The 21,735-nt window shown below is 40.9% G+C and overlaps 1 protein-coding gene across 1 annotated transcript; it reads right to left on the bottom strand.

Annotated features, from left to right (window-relative positions):
• Positions 1-20,301: 20,301 nt before the first annotated feature.
• Positions 20,302-21,532, bottom strand: LOC149434572 (olfactory receptor 2D3-like). The gene has a single exon (XM_089663631.1). The coding sequence runs from the start codon at positions 21,530-21,532 to the stop codon at positions 20,612-20,614; it is 921 nt and encodes a 306-aa protein (XP_089519757.1). The 3' UTR covers positions 20,302-20,611.
• Positions 21,533-21,735: the final 203 nt, after the last annotated feature.

Raw genomic sequence — 21,735 nt, 5'->3', positions numbered from 1 at the left:
AAATCTCTGGCACATGCTAACATTTTTGTTGACACATCTACAATAAGGAAAACATTAAACAAGAATGGAGTACATGGGAGGACACCACGGAGGAAGTCATTGCTGTCCAAAAAGAATATTGCAGCACGGTTGAAGTTTGCAAAAGAGCAGCTGGATGTTCCACAGCACTACTGACAAAATATACTGTGGACAGATGAAACCAAGATTGAGTTGTTTGGGAAGAACACACAACACTATGTGTGGAGAAAAAAAGGCACAGAACACCAATATCAAAACCTCACCCCACTGTAAAACATGGCGGAGGGAGCATCATGGTTTGGGGCTGCTTTGCTGCCTCAGGGCCTGGACGGATTGTTGTCATTGATGGGAAAATGAATTCCAGAGTTTATCAAGACATTTTGCAGGAAAACGTACGACCATCTGTCCGCCAACTGAAGCTCCGCAGAGGATGGGTGATGCAACAGGACAATGACCCAAAGCATACAAGTAATTCAATAAAACAATGGCTGCAACAGTACAAAATACGCCTTCTGGAGTGGCCCAGTCAGAGTCCTGACCTCAACCCGATTGAAATGCTGTGGCATGACCTTAAGAGAGCGATTCACACCAGACATCCCAGGAATATTGCTACACTGAAACAGTTTTGTGAAGAGGAGTGGTCCAAAATTACTTCCGATTGTTGTGCAGGTCTGATCTGCAACTACAGGAAACATTTGGTTGAGGTTATTGCTGCCAAAGGAGGGTCAACCAGTTATTAAGGCAAAAGGTTCACATACTTTTTCCTCCCTGCACTGTGAATGTTTATATGTTATGTGCAATTAAACCATGGCAACATCTAATGTTTGTGTAGTATTATGTTCAGCAGACTGTGTTTTTCTATTGTTGTGACTTAGATGACGTTCAGAGCACATTTTATGCCCAGTTCATGCAAAACTCCACGTAATCCCAAGGGGTTCACATACTTTTTCTTGCAACTGTATGTATATTCTGAGAGCAAGTTCCTGTTGCTGTGAGAATAAACAGGTCAGTACTGCAGCTGAAAGCATTCCTGCAAAGAAAACAACAATGGTTAACAATAAAACAGTAACAATAAAACAGTAACAGTGTAACTGTAGAACAGTAACAACAACGACAACAAAAAAAACTATAACTATTTTTGGTTTTTTAAAAAAAAATATTTTTGGGAGATTTGTAATTTATTTTTTTTTTTACTTTTCTTTTTAAACTTTAACTTTTTAAACCAGATTGTAGGGTCTCTCCAAATGCGATAGCCAGTTTCCTAACTACCTAGCATCTTTCAAGACCCTGTGTAAATATGTGCCCTGAACTGTGCCATGCTGTACACTATACTAATACTCCACTAGTGTGGGGTAGCGACGGAAGCAGTCCTTGAGGCAGAGACTGGGTTGGTCAGGACAGGAGGAACAAAAAAAGTGGATGTCAGGCCTAATTCCATGTCTGCTACAGGCTTATCGTTTTTGGGGTGCCTTTTGGGTTAGGGTACCAGGAATGCATTGGGAAAATGCCTCCCATGCAGCCGGCTAACTGCGTCTGGGTTGGGGTTTGGGGCCTAGCACCTTCTGGATACAAAAGGGCCATGATGATCTCTTCCTGGAATTTTAGGAAGGATCCACTTTTTTGTACCAGCATCTGGCTATTCAGGAAACTAAGTAAGGCTTCATCACATGGTCATTGAAGTCCACCCCTCCCAAGCTAAGGTTAAAGTCGTGGACACAGAGGGATTTCTCAACAACACCAGCTGCCATGGTAATTTGGATGGTTGTATTTGCGTGAATGGAAGACAGGACAAAAACATCCCGTTTGTCCTTCCACTTCACTGCAAGCAATTTCTCAAGCAGGCTTTTTCCCCCTTTCTAAGACAGGTATTTACAAGCTGTTGGGGGAAGCCCTGCCGATTAGGTCACATGGTGCCACATGCTCCAATTCCAAGGATGTACAAATATCTAAATAGTGGCACGCTTGAATTAAAATTGGCCACATATATGTGGTGCCCCATATGGAAAAAGAATGACACCCCAAACTATTTTGCCACTGCTCCCCATGTAGTCTGGGCATCCAGTGGGCTCCACGTGACTATCTTTTCCCTTCTAAATCCAAAACTTATTTGCATAGCCTGTTGACCTCTCACAGGTCTTATACATCTTGACCCCATATCTGGCATGCTTTCTGGGAATAAATTGTTTGAATGAAAGGCGGCCAGAAAAATGAATGGGGGACTCATCAATGCAGATGTTTTGCTAGGGAGTATAGACATCTGCAAATTTTTGGTTAAAATGATGAGGGGCAAATTTTGTGGAGACAGTCAAATTCAGGGTCACTCCGAGGACGACAGAGTGTATTGTCGTTGAAATGCATAAAACACATTATACTCTCATAGCTATGCCTGGTCATGGCAGTAGAGAACACGGGCATATGGTGAATTGAGTCTTTGGACCAATACAACTGCAACTGACATTTTTTAGTGATGCCCATGTTGAGGGTTAGGCCCAAAAAAAACTTTAAATTCGGAAACCATAATGGGTTTCCATGCAAATGGTCTGGCAAGGTTTGAATCTGGGTTGGCGGTGATAAACTGTTGTGCATATAAATTGCTTTGATCCACATTCAATGCATACAGATCTTCCATGAAAAACAGCTCCAAAAATTAGGGGGAGTATTTAAATTTGCTGTTTCCACCTGAATTCCAGGTTGGATAGTGAATGGGGGAAGTATGGGTGTGCAAAATTTGTGGGCTAATAATGCGTATATTATCCTCCTGCGCTTAATAGAGTAGAGTACCTCGAAATACAAGCTGCTAGCACTGGTTTCCAACAGTAGATGATAAATAGTCTATAGCAAAGTAGTGCAGCACTACATAACCTCAGTAATACCAACAAAAAGATGTAAGTAACACACGTCACAATATAATCGTCCCATGTAAATACATGGGACTATGGTTTTATCATGTGAGTTGACATCATATTTGTTACAATAAAGCACCTATCTTTGGCATATTACACTATGAGAGATTCTTTCTGTATTGATATCATCTGCATGAGAGGTATACCTTGCACCATTATTCATCTTTATGAACTTTTTGAATCCACCTATGATATTTAATAATATTCACCTATCACATCATAGAGTGGGAGTGATTGGGGCCACTTATACTATGATTTGTTCCGTGTTATGAACACTTATTTAAGTCATTATATTTTATGTATATAAACGTGGGAGAATTTGTGGGCTGCCAATCAGGATTTGCAAGCACATCCGGAAGGACACTAGGGGCTCAATGGACCTGTGTTAGAATTCTTGGTGGCTGCGGGATATTACTTGTGCTCGCCACCAAACCAGCTTGTACTGCACTTATGGGACTTGCCACATCACTGCAGTGCTCCCCCCTGGCCGGTGAAAACCACAGGAGCGTGAATCACATATACATGCATGATCCTGCGCACAGCAATAAATGTACTGTGCATGGTCCCTATGGATGGTCCCTAAGCGGTTAAATAACAAACATGTTATACTTACCTGCTCTGTGCAGTGGTTTTGCACAGAGTGGCCCCAATGCTTCGCATCTCGTGTCCCCTTCCGGCTTTTCAGAACCCCCGACTGCCAGGTGCCCTCAGAGCAAGAAGCTTGCTCTGGGTGCACCCAAGCAGGCTCTCTCCTGAGCCACTGCTCTGTTTGTCCATTCACATACAGAGCGTGGCTCTGGTTACCAGGTATGGAACACACTGGAGTCAGTTAGAATCTGTGCTAAACAAGCACTGGCATATTCTAGATAGGAGAATAATGAATTGAATATAATAGGGAAGAGGCCCTGGATTATTGCAAAGAAAGCTCCTACTATAGGTGATACCTTGGTCCGTAGTGAATATAGGAAGGGTAGAAGTGAACCCATGTACATACAACCGCCCTTGTAGGACATATTTGCATGTAGACATTGTTTCATATGCAAGCATGTGGATAAGATTAGAGAATTTCAGGATTCCACAGGTACGAGAACATATTGTAATAACTCTTTCCTCAATTGTTCATCGTCATGGGTTATATATAGAATAGTATGCCCATGTAATAAGGCCTATATCAGCAAAATAAGGGAATTTAGATGTAGAATAGGAGAACATTTAGCCAGTATCACTGGCAGAGATGACGAGTCGCCAATAGCCCTCCATTTTGAACAATATCATAACTCATCTTTTAAAAGTATAAAATGTGCAGCCATTTTCCAGTTGTCATTATCAGGAAGGAGGGGAGATAAGGATAAAGTCCTTTTGCAAAACAGGGCAAGATGGATTTTTTTATCATTAAATAATGATTTGTCATCACAACCATTTCTATGAAGATGGTAGAGATGGTAGATAGAGATGGTAAGGATTAGAGGATTTTGCCTCAGTATTTTTGAGTTCTGCATGCTGTCCAACCAGCAGGGGGCACCCACGTGGAGTTTAAGTTAAAATTTATCCCTGGAAGGTTGTCTTAAGGGGTGGAATATACCTGCAGTAATTGAGATAAATTGTAGAGGCATCCAGCCAATTCCTAGCTATGCCCTGAAGAAGCCCTGGTCAGTGGGAGGGGCGAAACATGTAGGCGGTAGGGATTACGTCCTCTTTCCCTGTGTGTTCCCCGGAGAGATGCCGGAGTGCATGCCGGCTCTCTAACCCAGTCTATGGAGCATGTGTTGACTTGGACTGATACATGGACATTGCTATATATCTATGGACACTGTACAACCTGGCCACTGAGAGTGCTTGTACGGACACCATGTGGTGAGATTGTTTCATTTACACTATATCTGTGCTGGCACAAGATTCTTGACATTGCGGTGCTCAGGCAATACAGAGGCAATCAGCTACCTACTAAAGTTAGGTTGGACCTTGATAAGTGCCAGACAGGTGGCCAGCTTGCAAAGATTTGGAGACGCTACTGAGGGTATAGAGCATTGCGGCATACCTACTGTATTCCAGAGAAAAACTATTTTATACTATTTTATGAGTTTTATATATATATATATATATCTGGAGGGATCAAGGTTGCCCCTTCTATTGCTCTTCCCTCTTGCTGTGGAGCGATACTCAGCATATACATATTGGGACTTTACCTCACAGCTGGTTTCAGATGTCCATACAGTTCTAATCATTACTGACACTGCTACAGAGAGACCGTCTGGGGGATGTGGTCCATCCTTACTGGAATGGGGGACTTGGGGATCATGGAGGGGTGAGAGGGTTCTCTGGAGTGGAGTGGGGGCTTGTGGGGGTGCTAGGGTTGCCCTGAATGAGGAGGGGGAGGGATGTTGTGGGATGGTATTGGGGGTGGGGGGATCAGTGGGGGGTAGAGAACTGGGAGGGGTGGAAAGGAACAGGGTACATGCATTGTATGATTATATGATATGTGTTTGATATATATATATTTACATCTATAATAAATTGATACTGCTGATTAGCCTTTCAGGTGCTATATCCTATTTGGGGTTTCTCTATAGCATATTGTTTTTTTTAATGCACCTCCCCTTTTTAGGGTTAGGAATCAGCAGACTTACCATTCCGAGGACTAGGCCCATGGCTGTGGAGGGTTTTCTACAAAAGGAAATGTGCAGTAGTCTATCAAGCTGAGTCACTATGCACCTGAGAAGAGTCAGTGTCAGGAGATAGAGACATGACCAAAGAATAATTTATTTGGTTATTGATAGGGGAGCTATTGATGAATGAACTATCAAAGATGTTTTCCAAACATGATGTAGGGATGATGTCTTGTTTCCATTAACCTAGAGACATAGTGCCTTGCCAAGGGGCCCTGAAAAAGGTACCCTATCAGTGTTTAGGTCTGGTATAGTTCATGAGGAGGGGCACATACGTGATGCACTGTCTTTTTTTTCGCCAGGCTGCATGCCCAGATAAGAGTCTGGAATAAATATTTTAGGGGGGGGTCCAAAAAAGTTACATTTTGTGCGGTATTTCTCATTATCCATACTGGACCCTCATCGTTTGAGCAGTGCTTTATGAAATAAAGAGAGACAGTACAGTAACAATACAATTCTATGTAAGAAAATTAGGAGGGCCCTGCTCTAGGATCTTACAATCTAAAATTTTACAAAAGCTGTGAAATCACTGGCTGTAACACTTATCTTCTTTTGTATGATCCAATGCAAAAGTTGTACAAGCTAGGACTTGGGTGGTTCAGTGGATATGTAGTTGGCTAGAGGATAGATGCCAGAGTGTGGTTGTAAATGGGGCTCACGTGGAACAGAAACCAGTCACCAGTGGTGTACCATAAAGCTCTGTACTAGGTCCTGTTTTATTTAATATATAACTAAAGTTTTTTTTATTTAATGAGGTATGTATTTTTGCTGATGATACAAAGGTGTGTACTTGGACTGAAATCCCTGGAGGTGTCTGTAACATGGGGCATGAATTGGCATTGCTGGAAGATTGGTCAAAGCAGTGGAAACTGCAGTTCAGTGTTTCTAAATGTAAAATAATGCAGCTAGGGAAAACATCCCTTGAGAGAGTACAGCATTGGGGGTACAGACTTGGCCTACACTAGAGAGGAAAAAAAATTGGGGGGTACTTTTTTCAGATGATTGCAAAATGAGCAAACAGTGTGGCCAGGCAGTGGGGAAAGCAAATAGAATTCTAGGATGCATCACTAGAGGGATCACCAGCAGGAGGAAGGAGGTCCTGATTCCTCTATAAAGATCTTTAGTGAGACTTCATTTAAAATACTTTGTCCAGTTTTGGAAGGAACAAATCCAGAGATGAGAAAAAAATGGCGAAAGGTCTGGGATATAAAACATATCAAGAGTAACTTCAGGAACTTAATATGTACAGTCTGGAGGAAAGAAGTGAAAGGGGAGACACAAATGAAACTTTTAAATGCATCAAGGAGGTGAATAAGATTCAGGAGGGCAGTATTATCAATATGAAACCAAGATCAAGAACATGTGACATGACCTCAAACTAACTGCAGGAAAGTTCAAAACTAATCTTAGAAAGTATTATTTTACTGAAAGAGTAGTTGATGCTTGGAACAGACTCAGCAGAGCTAGTGAGTCAGTCAACAGTAAGTAGTTTCAAACATGCTTGGGACAAACATAGATCTATACTCAGACATAAAATATTAATGAAAAAAAATACAAAACATGCATATGAAAAATAAAATAAAATTGGCAAAATGGTTTAAATGAAGGCTTTACTTTCCTTCCTTTTATGTGTGAGTAGGAACTCTCATTTTTGTTTAATTTTGCCCCATAAATGCTGTGAACTGTAATGTTGGTCCTTAATTAGTGTGGCATTAACATTGTTTAGAGCCCAGGCCCGGACGGGTTTACGACAACTTACTATAAATACTTTTTGGAGATTATTGCGCAACCATTCTTAAATGCACTTAATTCATTAGACACCCCGGGACAGCCCATGAGATTTCTTTCAGAAGCCCATATCACACTCATACCAAAAGAAGACAAGGATACGACATCAACGGCCAAATAACACCCAATTTCCCTATTGAACATAGATCTAAAAATCTTCGCAAAAATATTAGCGAACCGCCTTTTACACATCATTGAATCCACCATATCAACTGACCAGGTTGCGTTTGTGCCAGGTAGAGAGGCAAGAGATAACACAGCACGAGCTCTAAACATACAGTACATCACTGGTTGACACAATCGAAACAACCTGGCTTCTTTCTTTCTCTTGATGCGGAGAAGGCTTTTGACAGCTTGGCATGGGACTATATGGAAGTGGTATTGGTTAGACTTGGCCTTCCTCCGCGCCTTATGAACTTTGTCATGTCCTTGTATGCTGCACCAACGGCCAAGGTAAGAGTTAATGGTCTCATGTCGAAAGCCTTCTCAATCAGTAACGGAACTAGACAAGGATGTCCGTTGTCTCCCCTCCTATTTGTCATCACACTGGAACCCTTCCTGCAATGCATCCAAATGAATGAAAACATTAGAGGAATTATGGTAAAAGGCAAACTGCACAAAATAGTAGCTTTTGCTGACGACATATTACTCTTCCTCGCAGACCCACACACTACTCTCCCTAATCTACTTCAAGACTTCAAAACATATCAGTATATATCTAACTTCAAAATTAACTTCAATAAAACCCATGTACTTAATGTCACCTTAACCCCAGAATTAGTCAGACAAGGCGGGCAAATTTCCCCTTCACATGGCAGTACATGTGTGTTTCGACCCAAGAAAATAATTACAAACTGTATTCAAGATGCTATAGAGTTCCCCTTTACTCTACAAATTTCATCCTAGTATCTCCAACTCCTGTTGGAGATGCCACTAAGTGATTGATACACTTCTCTACATATGGTGGGACTGCCCAATGCTCCAACCATTCTGGAGCAAAATACAATCAATAATTGCTCAAGTAACAACTTACTCTCTAGACCTATCTCCTGCGCAATTCTTACTACATCATTCATTGCTCTCTTTTAAAACGTACTTTAAGTCACTTGCTATGCATATGGTGAATGCTGCCAAGCAGTGCATCCCGATACATTGGCGCTCTACATACATTCCCTCGATCCGGGATTGGTTTGCTCGCGTAAACAAAGTTGCCAAAATGGAGGAACTCATCTCTGTAGCAAAAGACTCCCCCAAGAGATTCAGGAAAACGTGGGCATGCTGGAGTCATTTTAAAACAACAGATGCTTATCAACAATTGCTGCAAAACCCCACCCTTTCATCCACTTGAGCATATTTCTATAGACACGAGGTATACGTAGCTACCTCAGGTATTATGCACATAATTTACACCCCACTTGACTGAGACTGAATAACAGAGCCCATATACTGCTGAGACTGTCATATATGACGGAATACAACACATCAACCAAGATTGACATACAGGGCCTCTGACTGGTACTCTGATTACCTTGAACAACTTGACCCAGAGCAGTTGCATCCAAACCCCTTCTCCACCCCTCCAGGGGTGGACTGACCATTTGGAAACTCGGGCATTGCCCGAGGGCCCGGGGTCAGTAGGGAGCCCCATGAGATGCCCCTGGTACCTTTTTCATAGGCTTTTTTGAGTTTGGGCAAGGACACAGGGGCCCCATGATCCCCTATTTCCCGGGGGCCCCATGAGTTGTCAGTCCGCCCCTGCACCCCTCCCTCCCCCCTTTTTTTTTTCTCTCTTCCAATCCTCTCCCCCTCTTTTTCCTCCCTCCTCCTATCCTACATTCTTACCATTCCCTTCCCACTTCTTTGTGTTTAGGTAAACTTTGTTTACCGGAAGACCCACAGGTACAAATACAGTTCATAAGCTTCCACCCCAGGGGTGGACATCCAATAACCCTCTGATATAACCACCCTTCCACCATGCATTGCATTCTGTAATTTAAGGGACTATATGATGATTTGCTAATTCATGTACCCAATTGTTATGTTCACATCATCTTTCCTGTCTCTTTTTGTTTGGATTTTGTTTTTCGTTTGTTATTGTTTTCAGCATTGTTATGCGATGAAACCATGCACACTTCAGATGTATGTCCCAACAGGGGAAACTTGCATGCTGATACTATCCATGATCTGAATGTAACCTGTATATGTTATCATTGAGCTTCTTTTCTCAATAAAAATTGTTTTTGGGAAAAAAAAACATTGAGCGCACCAGCAGGATGTATTGTGTTATGGATTGATATGTTGTTGTGGTGTTGTTTTTTGTCCATAAGATGGTATCTGTTGAGGTACTGAGCATGTGTGCGGGCCATTTTGATGGCCATCACCTCTATATATACAAGGGAATCAAATTATAAGTGCCATTTTGCCACCATATGAAACTGAGCACATCTTCCAGCCACTATGTGACCTACAGTTGCAAGAAAAAGTATGCGAACCCCTTGGGATTACGTGGAGTTTTGCATGAATTGGGCATAAAATGTGCTCTGAACGTCATCTAAGTCACAACAATAGAAGAACACAGTCTGCTGAACATAATACTACACAAACATTAGATGTTGCCATGGTTGAATTGCACATAACATGTAAACATTCACAGTGCAGGGAGGAAAAAGTATGTGAGGCCCTAACTTAATGACTTCTCCCAGAGCTAATTGGAGCCAGGAGTGAGCCAACCTTGACTCCAATCAGTGTGATGATATTGGATGTGTTGCTGACAGCTGTCTTGCCCTTAAAAAACACACACCTGTTTTGGGTTTACTGGTTTAAAGAAGCACTGTCTGATGTGAACCATGCTTCGCAGAAAAGAGCTCTCAGAAGACCTACAATCAAGAATTGTTGACTTGCATGAAGCTAGAAAGGGTTACAAAAGTATCTCCAAAAGCCTTGATGTTCATGTGTCCACGGTAAGACAGACTGTCTACAAATGGAGAAAGTTTAGCACTGTTGCTACTCTCCCTAGGCGTGGTCGTCCTGTAAAAATGACTGCGAGAGCACAGTGCAGAATGCTGCATGAGGTAAAGAAGAATCCCAGAGTGTCAGCTAAAGACCTACAGAAATCTCTGGCACATGCTAACATTTTTGTTGACACATCTACAATAAGGAAAACATTAAACAAGAATGGAGTATATGGGAGGACACCACGGAGGAAACCATTGCTGTCCAAAAAGAATATTGCAGCATGTTTGAAGTTTGCAAAAGAGCACTTGGATGTTCCACAGCACTACTGGCAAAATATACTGTGGACAGATGAAACCAAGATTGAGTTGTTTGGGAAGAACACACAACACTATGTGTGGAGAAAAAAAGGCACAGCACACCAACATCAAAACCTCATCCCCACTGTAAAACATGGCGGAGGGAGCATCATGGTTTGGGGCTGCTTTGCTGCCTCAGGGCCTGGACGGATTGTTGTCATTGATGGGAAAATGAATCCCAGAGTTTATCAAGACATTTTGCAGGAAAACATATGACCATCTGTCCGCCAACTGAAGCTCCGCAGAGGATGGGTGTGGCAACAGGACAATGACCCAAAGCATACAAGTAATTCAACAAAACAATGGCTGCAACAGCACAGAATACGCCTTCTGGAGTGGCCCAGTCAGAGTCCTGACCTCAACCCGATTGAAATGCTGTGGCATGACCTTAAGAGAGCGATTCACACCAGACATCCCAAGAATATTGCTACACTGAAACAGTTTTGTGAAGAGGAGTGGTCCAAAATTACCCAAGATCGTTGTGCAGGTCTGATCTGCAACTACAGGAAATGTTTGGTTGAGGTTATTGCTGCCAAAGGAGGGTCAACCAGTTATTAAGTCCAAAGGTTCACATACTTTTTCCTCCCTACACTGTGAATGTTTACATGTTATGTGCAATTAAACCATGGCAACATCTAATGTTTGTGTAGTATTATGTTCAGCAGACTGTGTTCTTCTATTGTTGTGATTTAGATGACGTTCAGAGCACATTTTATGCCCAATTCATGCAAAACTCCACGTAATCCGAAGGGGTTCACATACTTTTTCTTGCAACTGTAAGTTAATTCTTTACACTCCTGACGAAGCTCTGTTTTTTGGAGTGAAACATGTAGAGTTTCTTTTTTTCTTTTCTTTGGGTCTTTCTTTGGGAGCACTTTTTTTTTACTCCTCCCCTCTCCCTTTTTTTTGGAGTGGTTTGTACTGTGCTTTATAGTGCAGCATTTGCATTCCTCAAGATAGTGAGAAATTTTTGACTGGATATGGTGATGTATGGGGCTTGTCCATTAAAGGCTGACATTAAGGACCGTGGATGAGTGTACCCGTATAACATATCTGTAGCAATACATATTATACTATCAAATTAGTTTTGTTCATTGGGGTAATTTTATCTCCTTAATAGAGATTACATATTCCATCTGATTTTCTATTTCAGGTCTCTGCAAGGACCTTAAAAAAATAGTTTTCTGTGTCCTGTTTACACCATAATGTTGGTATCAAGTGCACTTTTTTGCTCAGTTTTTTGGAGCGTAACATGTAGTTTCTTTTTTTCTTTTCTTAGGGTCTTTCTTTGGGAGCACTTTTTGAATGAACATAGTATTTACTCCTCTCCCCCCCCCCCCTTTTGTGGAATGGTTTGTACTGTGCTTTATAGTGCAGCATTTGCATTCCTCAAGATAGTGAGAAATTTTTGACTGGATATGGTGATGTATGGGGCTTGTCCATTAGAGGCTGGCATTAAGCACCGTGGATGAGTGTACCCATATTACATATCTGTAGCAAGACAGATTATACTATCAAATTAGTTTTGTCCATGGGGTAATTTTATCTCCTTAATAGAGATTACATATTCCATCTGATAGGTTTATGATCAAACCACAGTGTCTTCTTTATTCCGTCACTTCATCTAAAATGGTATGGTATTTTATCTGGTCTGGTGTTATTAACCATTTGGATGTAAGGTAAACTATTGCAATGGTATCTCGTTGCTTTGTTGTGCATAGTAAATTCCACTCCAATAGACATTAATTACAGATTAGCATACATTTTTGTATATATCTGAATAAAGGTTATATTTTAGATTCATCAGTTGGCCAGATGGTGCGTATCCCTACGCACCCTCATCTGGCATAGATTTGTTATTTGCCAAAGATGATGATTTACAATTAGGGCTTAGTTCAATAGTTGTTTATGCACTAGTAGATTTTTATGTGTACAATCAAGGCTTGTGATTTACACTGGTGATTTTTAATGCGTTTTCTCATATATTTGTAATTAACTGTTGATACAAGATTATAATAAAGTTTTTTTTCTAATTCTTTACATCAATCCCTATTAGTGTCTTCTAGAGTAACCCCTGTGCCCCTTCTGTGGGGATTTCTTTTGTTGTAGTAGTTTAAGGGTTACAAAGACCACACCTACTAATGGGTGGAGGTTGACTGATATTGACGTCTTGAGAACGCCCGATGGGAGGGGCGAAACACATTGACCCAATTCCGGTCGATTTGCCATATGTCTGACGTCACTTCCGGTGAGTGCAGGGCATGCTGAGCGGTGCGTTCCAGCGGCCATTTTGTGGAATCTAGGCTGGTTCTCTGCTGTTCCTCTGCTCTATCTGGCTGCATTGGTGTGGGAATCCTGGATTATGTGGCTGGTTTTCATCATCAGGCTGTCATGGGCTTACTAAATGTACCTTTTACAAGTTTTCTCTTTGATGATATGGTGGAGCAAACTAGGAAGCCACGGTGAGGACCTGAAAGAAGATCTAAACTTGGAGGGGCAGGCTATCATTGAGCTGATGAAAAGGGGGTTTAGGATTCCCCAAAAATCCTTAAAGGCTTTTCACTCACCAAAATCTGGTGAGTGTATTTGATGTTGGTGTGCACGGGTGAGAGGTGGAAGGTTATAAACATCTTTGGAATCTTCAGTTTTCATCACAAGGGACTTTATGGGTTTTTTCTGAAGAATTTTTTATATATATATGCACTATTTAATTTGGGACATTTATATTGTGTGATTTACTAATATTTGTATTTAGGTCTATTTTGCGCGGTTTATTCATATATCTTCTCTACCATTGTCGTTTATTCTGAAGGGAATATGAATATGGGCTGTTAATACAGCTTTATTAGTTATAATTTCATGTAGATTTTATCTATTGTGTTTTGAATTTATTACAACTTTTATTATATATTTTAATGTAGTTTATTTAATTATGCTTTCATGTCTTTTGCTATCATTAGATGGCTCTTTGGTGCCTTTAAGGTTTCATTTCTCATGCCATCAATTTGGAGTATCCCATATTTTTCTTTATTATTAGACTCTGCCATGGTGCTATTTTTTCCATCTTTGAGAACCATAGATAATTTATCTTTGATGTTGATATGATATAGTCACTTTTTTTGGTCAAACAACTGGCTAGAAATAATGCATTTAGTCACCATACAGAGGCTTGAATGGCGTTGCCTTCCATTTGCTTAACTTCCTTTAGTCCCGGATGGGATCTTCCTTCAGGTTTCTGCAATATTCTAAATTGGTTTCGTCCAAATCGAGGCTTGGTTTTTGTCTATAACAATACGATGATGGAGGGCAGTCTTTTAGCCCTGGAAGACGTCTGTTTATGATGAAACGTGTCGGGTGGAGCCTCCCTTCTGACGTCATTGCGTTGTCCTCCATCTGTCTGATGGAGTCATATTTGTATTGAAACGGATAAGGATGGTATAAAGTGAGCGCTCCTAACCAAGCAGCTAGCACTAGATGTAATCACAGTGTACCCGTAAACAACAGAATAATAATAACAAAGTGCAGCGCTGAGAAATAAGTGTAAAAAGCAAATAGTCCGTGGTTATTAACTACATATGAATATATAGTCCCAAGAAAAAGCTGATGAAGACCAGGAAGCAATGGAAAGAGTGCGCACTCACCGGACGCGCATGGAAAATGCGCATAAATGAATAACTCCTGGAATCCTAGAGTCGATGGAGAGGGTGAATTCCAAAATGTGGATCAGTCAGCCTGGGAAGTGATGTGCTTGGGCACGAAAGGCCTTAGGAGGAACCGACAGAGCATGAAGTCATCTTCTGCCCGGAGCCACGAGACAGCCCCGTGGCCATTTTAACTCAGGGATCCCTGTAGTACTCACCTATCACCACCAGAGGGACGGAGCTTTTGGAGTCTGGCTGATAATCATACCAACCTTAAGGGGACCTCCGGATCTCTGATAGATCTTCCCAGGCTGACTGATCCACATTTTGGAATTCACCCTCTCCATCGACTCTAGGATTCCAGGAGTTATTCATTTATGCGCATTTTCCATGCGCGTCCGGTGAGTGCGCACTCTTTCCATTGCTTCCTGGTCTTCATCAGCTTTTTCTTGGGACTATATATTCATATGTAGTTAATAACCACGGACTATTTGCTTTTTACACTTATTTCTCAGCGCTGCACTTTGTTATTATTACTCATATTTGTATTGAGCCTAACCCAACCTCCTGTAATTAAGAGGTCTGGGAATCTGGTAAGCCTTTGATTTGTCTAATACAGTGGTGGCCATTCACACTGGTGATTCTGGGATGGAATGAAGAATTTTCTTAATGATTTGCACATTTAAGAATTTCTTTTTATTCACAATGACAATGTTTTGGCATTATTTTTAAATGTGGACTTTGAGCACCTCAGGGTCCTTTAAGGACTGTTATCACTTGTTTATGTAGTGCAATTTATAGTGTATTGATTTATTGTTTCTGTTTATTTAAGTTGTTCACTCTTAGCGCAACACTTTTTTATATATTTCCTCTCATACTGCCCGACCACCACATATCAATACCTATTGTAATATTGTAGTTTAACCCCTTTATGAAATGGTAACATACACTGCTCAAAAAATATTAAAGGAACACTTTGAAAGCACATTAGATCTCAATGGGGAAAAGTCTCATGCTGAATATCCATACTGTTATGGACTGAGCATTGTATTAGCAACATAAGAATGCCCCATCATTTGATGGAAATGAAAAGTATCAACCTACAGAGGACTGAATTCAAAGACACTCCAAAAATCAAAGTGAAAAAATGATACAGCAGGCTAGTCCATTTTGCTTCAATTTCATTGCAGCAATTCAAAATGGTACTTAGTAGTTTGTATGCCCCCCACATGCTTGTATGCAGGGCATGCTCTTACAGATGGTGCCCTGGGGTATTTCTTCCCAGATCTGGATCAGGGTATCACTGAGCTTATAAAAAGTCTGAGGTGCAACCTGGCGTTGTTGGATGGACCAAAACATGATATCCCAGAGGTGTTCTATTGGATTTAGATCAGGTGAGAATGGGGGCTATTCAATGGTATCAATTCCTTCATCCTCCAGGAACTGCCTGCATACTCTTGCCACATGACGCCGGGCTTTGTCGTGCACCAGGAGAAACCCAGGACCTACTGAACCAGTGTAGGCTCTGACAATGGATCCAAGGATTTCATGTCGATACGTAATGGCAGTCAGGGTGAAATTGTCTAGCCTGTAGAGGTCTGTGCGTCCCTCTATGGATGCCACCCCAGACCATCACTGACATATCCAATAAAAAAAATGTAAAAAATCACATTTATTCATAAATGTAGGCCAATATGTATTCTGCTACATATTTTTGGTAAAAATAATCCCAGTAAGCGTAAATTGATTGGTTTGCGCAAACATTATAGTGCCTACAAATGGTGGTATATACAGGTGAAACTCAAAAAATTAGAATATCGTGCAAAAGTTCATTTATTTCAGTAATGCAACTTAAAAGGTGAAACTAATATATGAGATACACTCATTACATGCAAAGCAAGATAGTTCAAGGCGCAATTTGTCATCATTGTGATGATTATGGCTTACAGCTCATGAAAACCCCAAATCCACAATCTCAGAAAATGAGAATATTACATGCATTCAATAAAACAAGGATTGTACATAGAACAATATCAGACCTCTGAAAAGTATAAGCATGCATATGTACTCGCTACTTGGTTTGGGCCCCTTTTGCAGCAATTACTGCCTCAATGCGGCGTGGCATGGAAGCTATCAGCCTGTGGCACTGCTGAGGTGTTATGGAAGACCAGGATGCTTCAATAGCTGCCTTCAGCTCTTCTGCATTAAATAATGAATATAGCGAGCGCTCAGAAAAACCAGCTGCTGGAACACTTCAAGGGATCACTAAACCTCATAGTAGAGACATTATATATATATATAGTGCAGCGCTGAAAATGTGATAAAATAAGAAATATAAAATATATAAAAGTCTTTCTCGTGACAATAAAGTCAAATATGTGCAGGTCTTCTCCTCATTAGGTGACTGGAAAATAACAAGATTGCGCACTCACCGACCGCACATTTAAAATGCGCCTGTGTATGATATATTCCAAAAGACCAGCCAGGTATACAGCTCCAGAGACCACACGAATCCTCCCTCTTCCACACTCTCATCCGCCTTGGGTGTAGCAATATCTCCAGATCCAAAGGTAGAAAGACAGAGATCCCCCTTTTTTGGTTCCAGACACCCCAAGAATGGAAGATGTATATCTGCACTCCAAGTGCCAGGAAACATATGGTATAGGTGAAATAATACACTGTATAGAACACAACAGTGCAAATAAAAAGGTTCTGCAAGACAACCTCTGTGTGTTGTTTCTGATGTTGATGCTGAAGGCTGGGATTCATTCAAGAACAAATCCAGATATAGGTGAGTAATACACCTTCTAGGATGTATAGGGATCGTAGGCCCCCTCTAAGCCTTCAGGACTCCTTTCCACCATGTGGGACTTGGGGTAAATTTCTTCCACTGGCTCCTGCTTAATCCTCTCTCCAAACTGATGGAAGATATGCATATCATTTTATACTGAAAATCTCTTCCTTTCTCTCTGCAGATCGGCAAAAATCCCTGGAACCTCTGATAGTGAGAGCAAGGAGAATGAAGCAAAGCTCAGCTTTTTTGGACGATAAACTTCCAATGCATTGATCCTGTTCCTGAAGCTGCAACTTAGAGCTTGAAGTCAGGCAGCAAAAACTCTTCTGCATTGTTCGGTCTCATGTCTCTCATCTTTCTCTTGGCAATGCCCCATAGATTATCTATGGGGTTCAGGTCAGGCGTGTTTGCTGGCCAATCAAGCACAGTAATCCCAGGGTCATTGAACCAGGTTTGGGTGCTTTTGGCAGTTTGGGCAGGTGCCAAGTCCTGCTGGAAAATGAAGTCAGCATCCCCATAAAGTTAGATAACTGCATTGACCCTGGACTTAATGAAGCACAGTGGACCAACACCAGCAGATGACATGGCTCCCCAAATCAACACAGACTGTGGAAACTTCACACTGGACTTCAAGCATCTTGCAGTGTGTGGCTCTCCATTCTTCCTCCATACTCTGGGTCCTTGGTTTCCAAATGACATGCAAAAGTTGCTCTCATCAGAAAAGAGGACTTTGGACCACTGAGCAACAGACCAGGTCTGTTTTTCTTTAGCCCAGGTAAGACGCTTCTGACGTTGTTTGTTGTTCAGGAGCGGCTTGACAAGAGGAATACGACATTTGAAGCCCATGTCCAGGATCCATCTGTGTGTGGTGGCTCTTGATGCACTGACTCCAGCCTCAATCCACTCCTTGTGAAAGTCCCCAGCATTTTAGAATGGCCTTTTCCTGACAATCCTCTCCAGGCTGCGGTCATCCCTGCTGCTTGTGCACCTTTTTCTTCCACACTTTTCCCTTCCACATAACTTTCTATTAATGTGCTTTGATAGAGAACTTTGGGAACATCCAACTTCTTTTGCAATTACCTTTTGAGGCTTTCCCTCCTTATGGAGGGTGTCAATGATGGTTTCCTGCACAACTGTCAGGTCAGCAGTCTTTCCCATGATTGTGATTCCTACTGAACCAGACTGAGAGACCATTTAAAGGCTCAGGAACCCTTTGCAAGTGTTATGGCTTAATTAGCTGATTCGAGTGGGACACTTTGAGCCGAGAATATTGCACCTTTTCACAATATTCTCATTTTCTGAGATTGTGGATTTGGGGTTTTCATGAGCTGTAAGCCATAATCATCACAATGATGACAAATCATGGCTTGAACTATCTTGCTTTGCATGTAATGAGTCTATTTCATATATTAGTTTCACCTTTTAAATTGCATTACTGAAATAAATTAACTTTTGAACGATATTCTAATTTTTTCGAGTTTCACCTGTATACTGGAATTAAATTTATACTAGTAATGGCGGTAATCACCGACTTATAGTGGGACTTCGGTGAGCATTCTTACTCTGGGGGGAACTAACTGCCACTGACATCCCAATGACACTAATACAGTGATCAATGCTAATAAAAAGCACTGACACTCTACTAATGGCACTGGGCAGGAAGGGGTTAACATCTGGGGTAATCAAAGGGTTAACTGTGTGCTGTATATATACTGGAATTGTTTTTTTTTTAATACTGGTAATGGCGTCAGTCTGCAACACTTTGTGGGAACCAGTGACACTAATACAGTGATCAGTGCTGTAAATATACACTGTCACTGCAATACTGAAACTGGCTAGGAAGGAGTTAAACATCTAGGGTGATAAACAGGTTAACTGTGTGCCCAGCCAGTGTTTTGTGTACACAGTAATGTATTTTTACTAAGCAATCTGCTAGATTTTATTCCCTACTTTGCAGGGAAAGAAAATCTAGCAGATCACCACTGACAGGACACAACTCTTGCTTGTTTACATAGGAAGAGCTGTGTCCTGTCACTCTCCTCACCAATAAACAGGTGCCAGTGCTCATCCATTGGCCGGCACCTGTTTATCAGCTTCTGCTGAGACAAATCACCAGGAAGTGAAAAATTACGTATATATATGTGACTTTACACAGAATGGCAGTAAATTTGCTATAGGGCGGCCAGAAAGAGGTTGATATGGAAACTGCCTTTTTATTAAATTAAATAAAAAAAAAGTAAAAAAAAAAAAAAAAAAAACTGATCCAAATCCTCCCTATTGTGTCAATGTATTGTGACAGCAGAATAGTCAGCTGAACTCCTCCGCTGTCAGAATACATGGATCAATTCTGTAGCCTATTGGCTTAAAGCAGGTTAAATGTAGGTGAAATACACCTGTCAATGAAATATCTCAGAAGCATCTCAAACTGACGCCAACTTTACGCATCTACACATGCATAATGCTCATTAGCAAGGGTCTTTATTCAGACACAGGGATAGTGACTGGTGGTCTCCTAAAATGTAGTTATTGGGTGTCATTTCCTTCCCCATACCACAGAAGATGATGGGCCTGTAGTAATCAATAGTAATCAATAGTAATAAATCATATTTGCTATGAAGTATAAATGAGTGCCCCTTACAGAAACTGTGTTACTGATCCGCAAGATACTGAAGCCACTATGGAGGGAGTAGAAAGTCCAGGATCCATACTTTTTGTACAGAAGTTAGGAAGTTTGTCCTCAGACCTATTGTTAAAGTCAAGTTGGACATCTCATATACCCCTAGACCCAATCCAAAGTGTTTACCACAAATAAAACAACAAAAACAAGCCCATGGACTGGCTACTGACTCTGAATGGAAGTTGGAAAATGTGTGTTACCTGGCTGTGCAAGAAATAGGGGAACCCAAATTCAGCAGCTCTCAAGAGGGTAGAGCTACAAGTGGGGTTTCTCGTCTTGGATTTCCTTGTGGCAACATGCAAGGCAGTTGCCCGTAACAATCACGGTAGACTGCTGTATTCATGTGGACTACAAGAGTCATCCAGTTGTCCAACAGTGGCTGGGATTAGTGACTGTCCTGCTTCAGATCTTACTAATATCAGTGGGAAATGCTGATTTCTCACCTGTAGCAAACATAGCAGCTCTTGAGGGGGTAGAGATACATTGATAATCTGTTAATTGGGGATGTGGTGCCCAAGTGATCTTCCATCAGTCCACAAAGAAGTAAAAGAGAAAGTTTCAATGACTTACGGTTTTGCACAGTAAGAACCAATTCTATGGTGTTCAGAAATGTATTTGGTTATAAATAGAAAAACATCATATTTCATGTTTTTGGGTCACTGGTTTACATGCATAAAATGCTTAGGTGTCCAATGCAAGTTTTCTGAGATTTTTAGATAAATTAAAATTTTATGAAGACAAACAAACAAACTGATATCTGCAAATTCCATGTCTCTTATTTGAATTGATTTTCTCTCCTTGGGTTATAACACCTTACTTAGCTCCTACCAGCTTTCTCATGGCTTTATGAACATCTTTATTTCTTAGGCTATAGATTAAAGGGTTCAGCATGGGAGTTATCATTGTGTAAAATACTGCCACCATTTTGTCTACATCCTGTGAGACTGAATTCTCAGGTCTAATGTACATGAACATGGCTGTCCCATAGAGAATGACCACCACCATCAGGTGGGAAACACATGTTGAAAATGCTTTGTTCTTTCCCAAATGAATTGTCATGATCGTGATTATGATTCGAAGGTACGACATGAGAATTAGTGAAAGTGGGAGGAAAAGCGAGATGGTTGTGCCAACCAGTTTTAAGATGTTGACTGATGAGACATCACTGCAAGAAAGCTGAATCAGTAAAGGAGCCTCACAGAAAAAATGGTTGATGGTGTTGGGGCCACAATATGTTAAGCTAAATGTAAAATATGTATCAATAGATGAAATTATGCAGCCAGACAACCATGCCATGATGATCATCCGCACACAAACCATTGTGTTCATGATCATATTGTAGTGTAGAGGGTTGCAGATGGCAACATAACGGTCATAGGCCATCAGGGCCAGAAGGATGCATTCTGTTTCTCCCAAAACCAGAAAAAAGTAAAACTGTATAGCACAGCCAGCAAATGAAATAGTCTTTTTTAGAGAAAGAAAGTTAGACAGCATCTTGGGTACAACAGTGGAAGTGTAGAAGATATCTAAGAAAGACAAACTAGACAAGAAGGTGTACATTGAGGTGTGCAAATGTTTGTCAGTCCTCACAGCAACTATTAGAAGTAAATTTACGCACAGTGTGGTCATGTAGACTAGCAGGAAAATGAAAAACAGCAGAATTTGTACTAAAGGGTCCACAGATAATCCAAGAAGAATAAATTCTGAGACAGTGCTTTGGTTTCCAGTGCGCATCTTAAAATTTTCAAAACTGTGATCAAGGAATATGTTTGGCTGATATAAAATCATCACATTTAAAGTAAAGAACATGGAAGCAAAAAATGTGATAAAACTGATATTGAATATATTGAAAATGTTCCTTTGTCAGGGATTTGAAGCATATACCATTAAAGAAATTATAAACCTATTTATTAGATAAAACAGATACATATGAAATC

This window comes from Staurois parvus, unplaced genomic scaffold (genome assembly GCF_062004578.1).
Source record: "Staurois parvus isolate SC_StPar_1 unplaced genomic scaffold, SC_StPar_1.0 ptg001733l, whole genome shotgun sequence".
Classification (NCBI taxonomy): domain Eukaryota; kingdom Metazoa; phylum Chordata; class Amphibia; order Anura; family Ranidae; genus Staurois; species Staurois parvus.
Note: the sequence above shows the minus strand (reverse complement) of the source record. Positions and strands in the feature narration are given on the sequence as shown.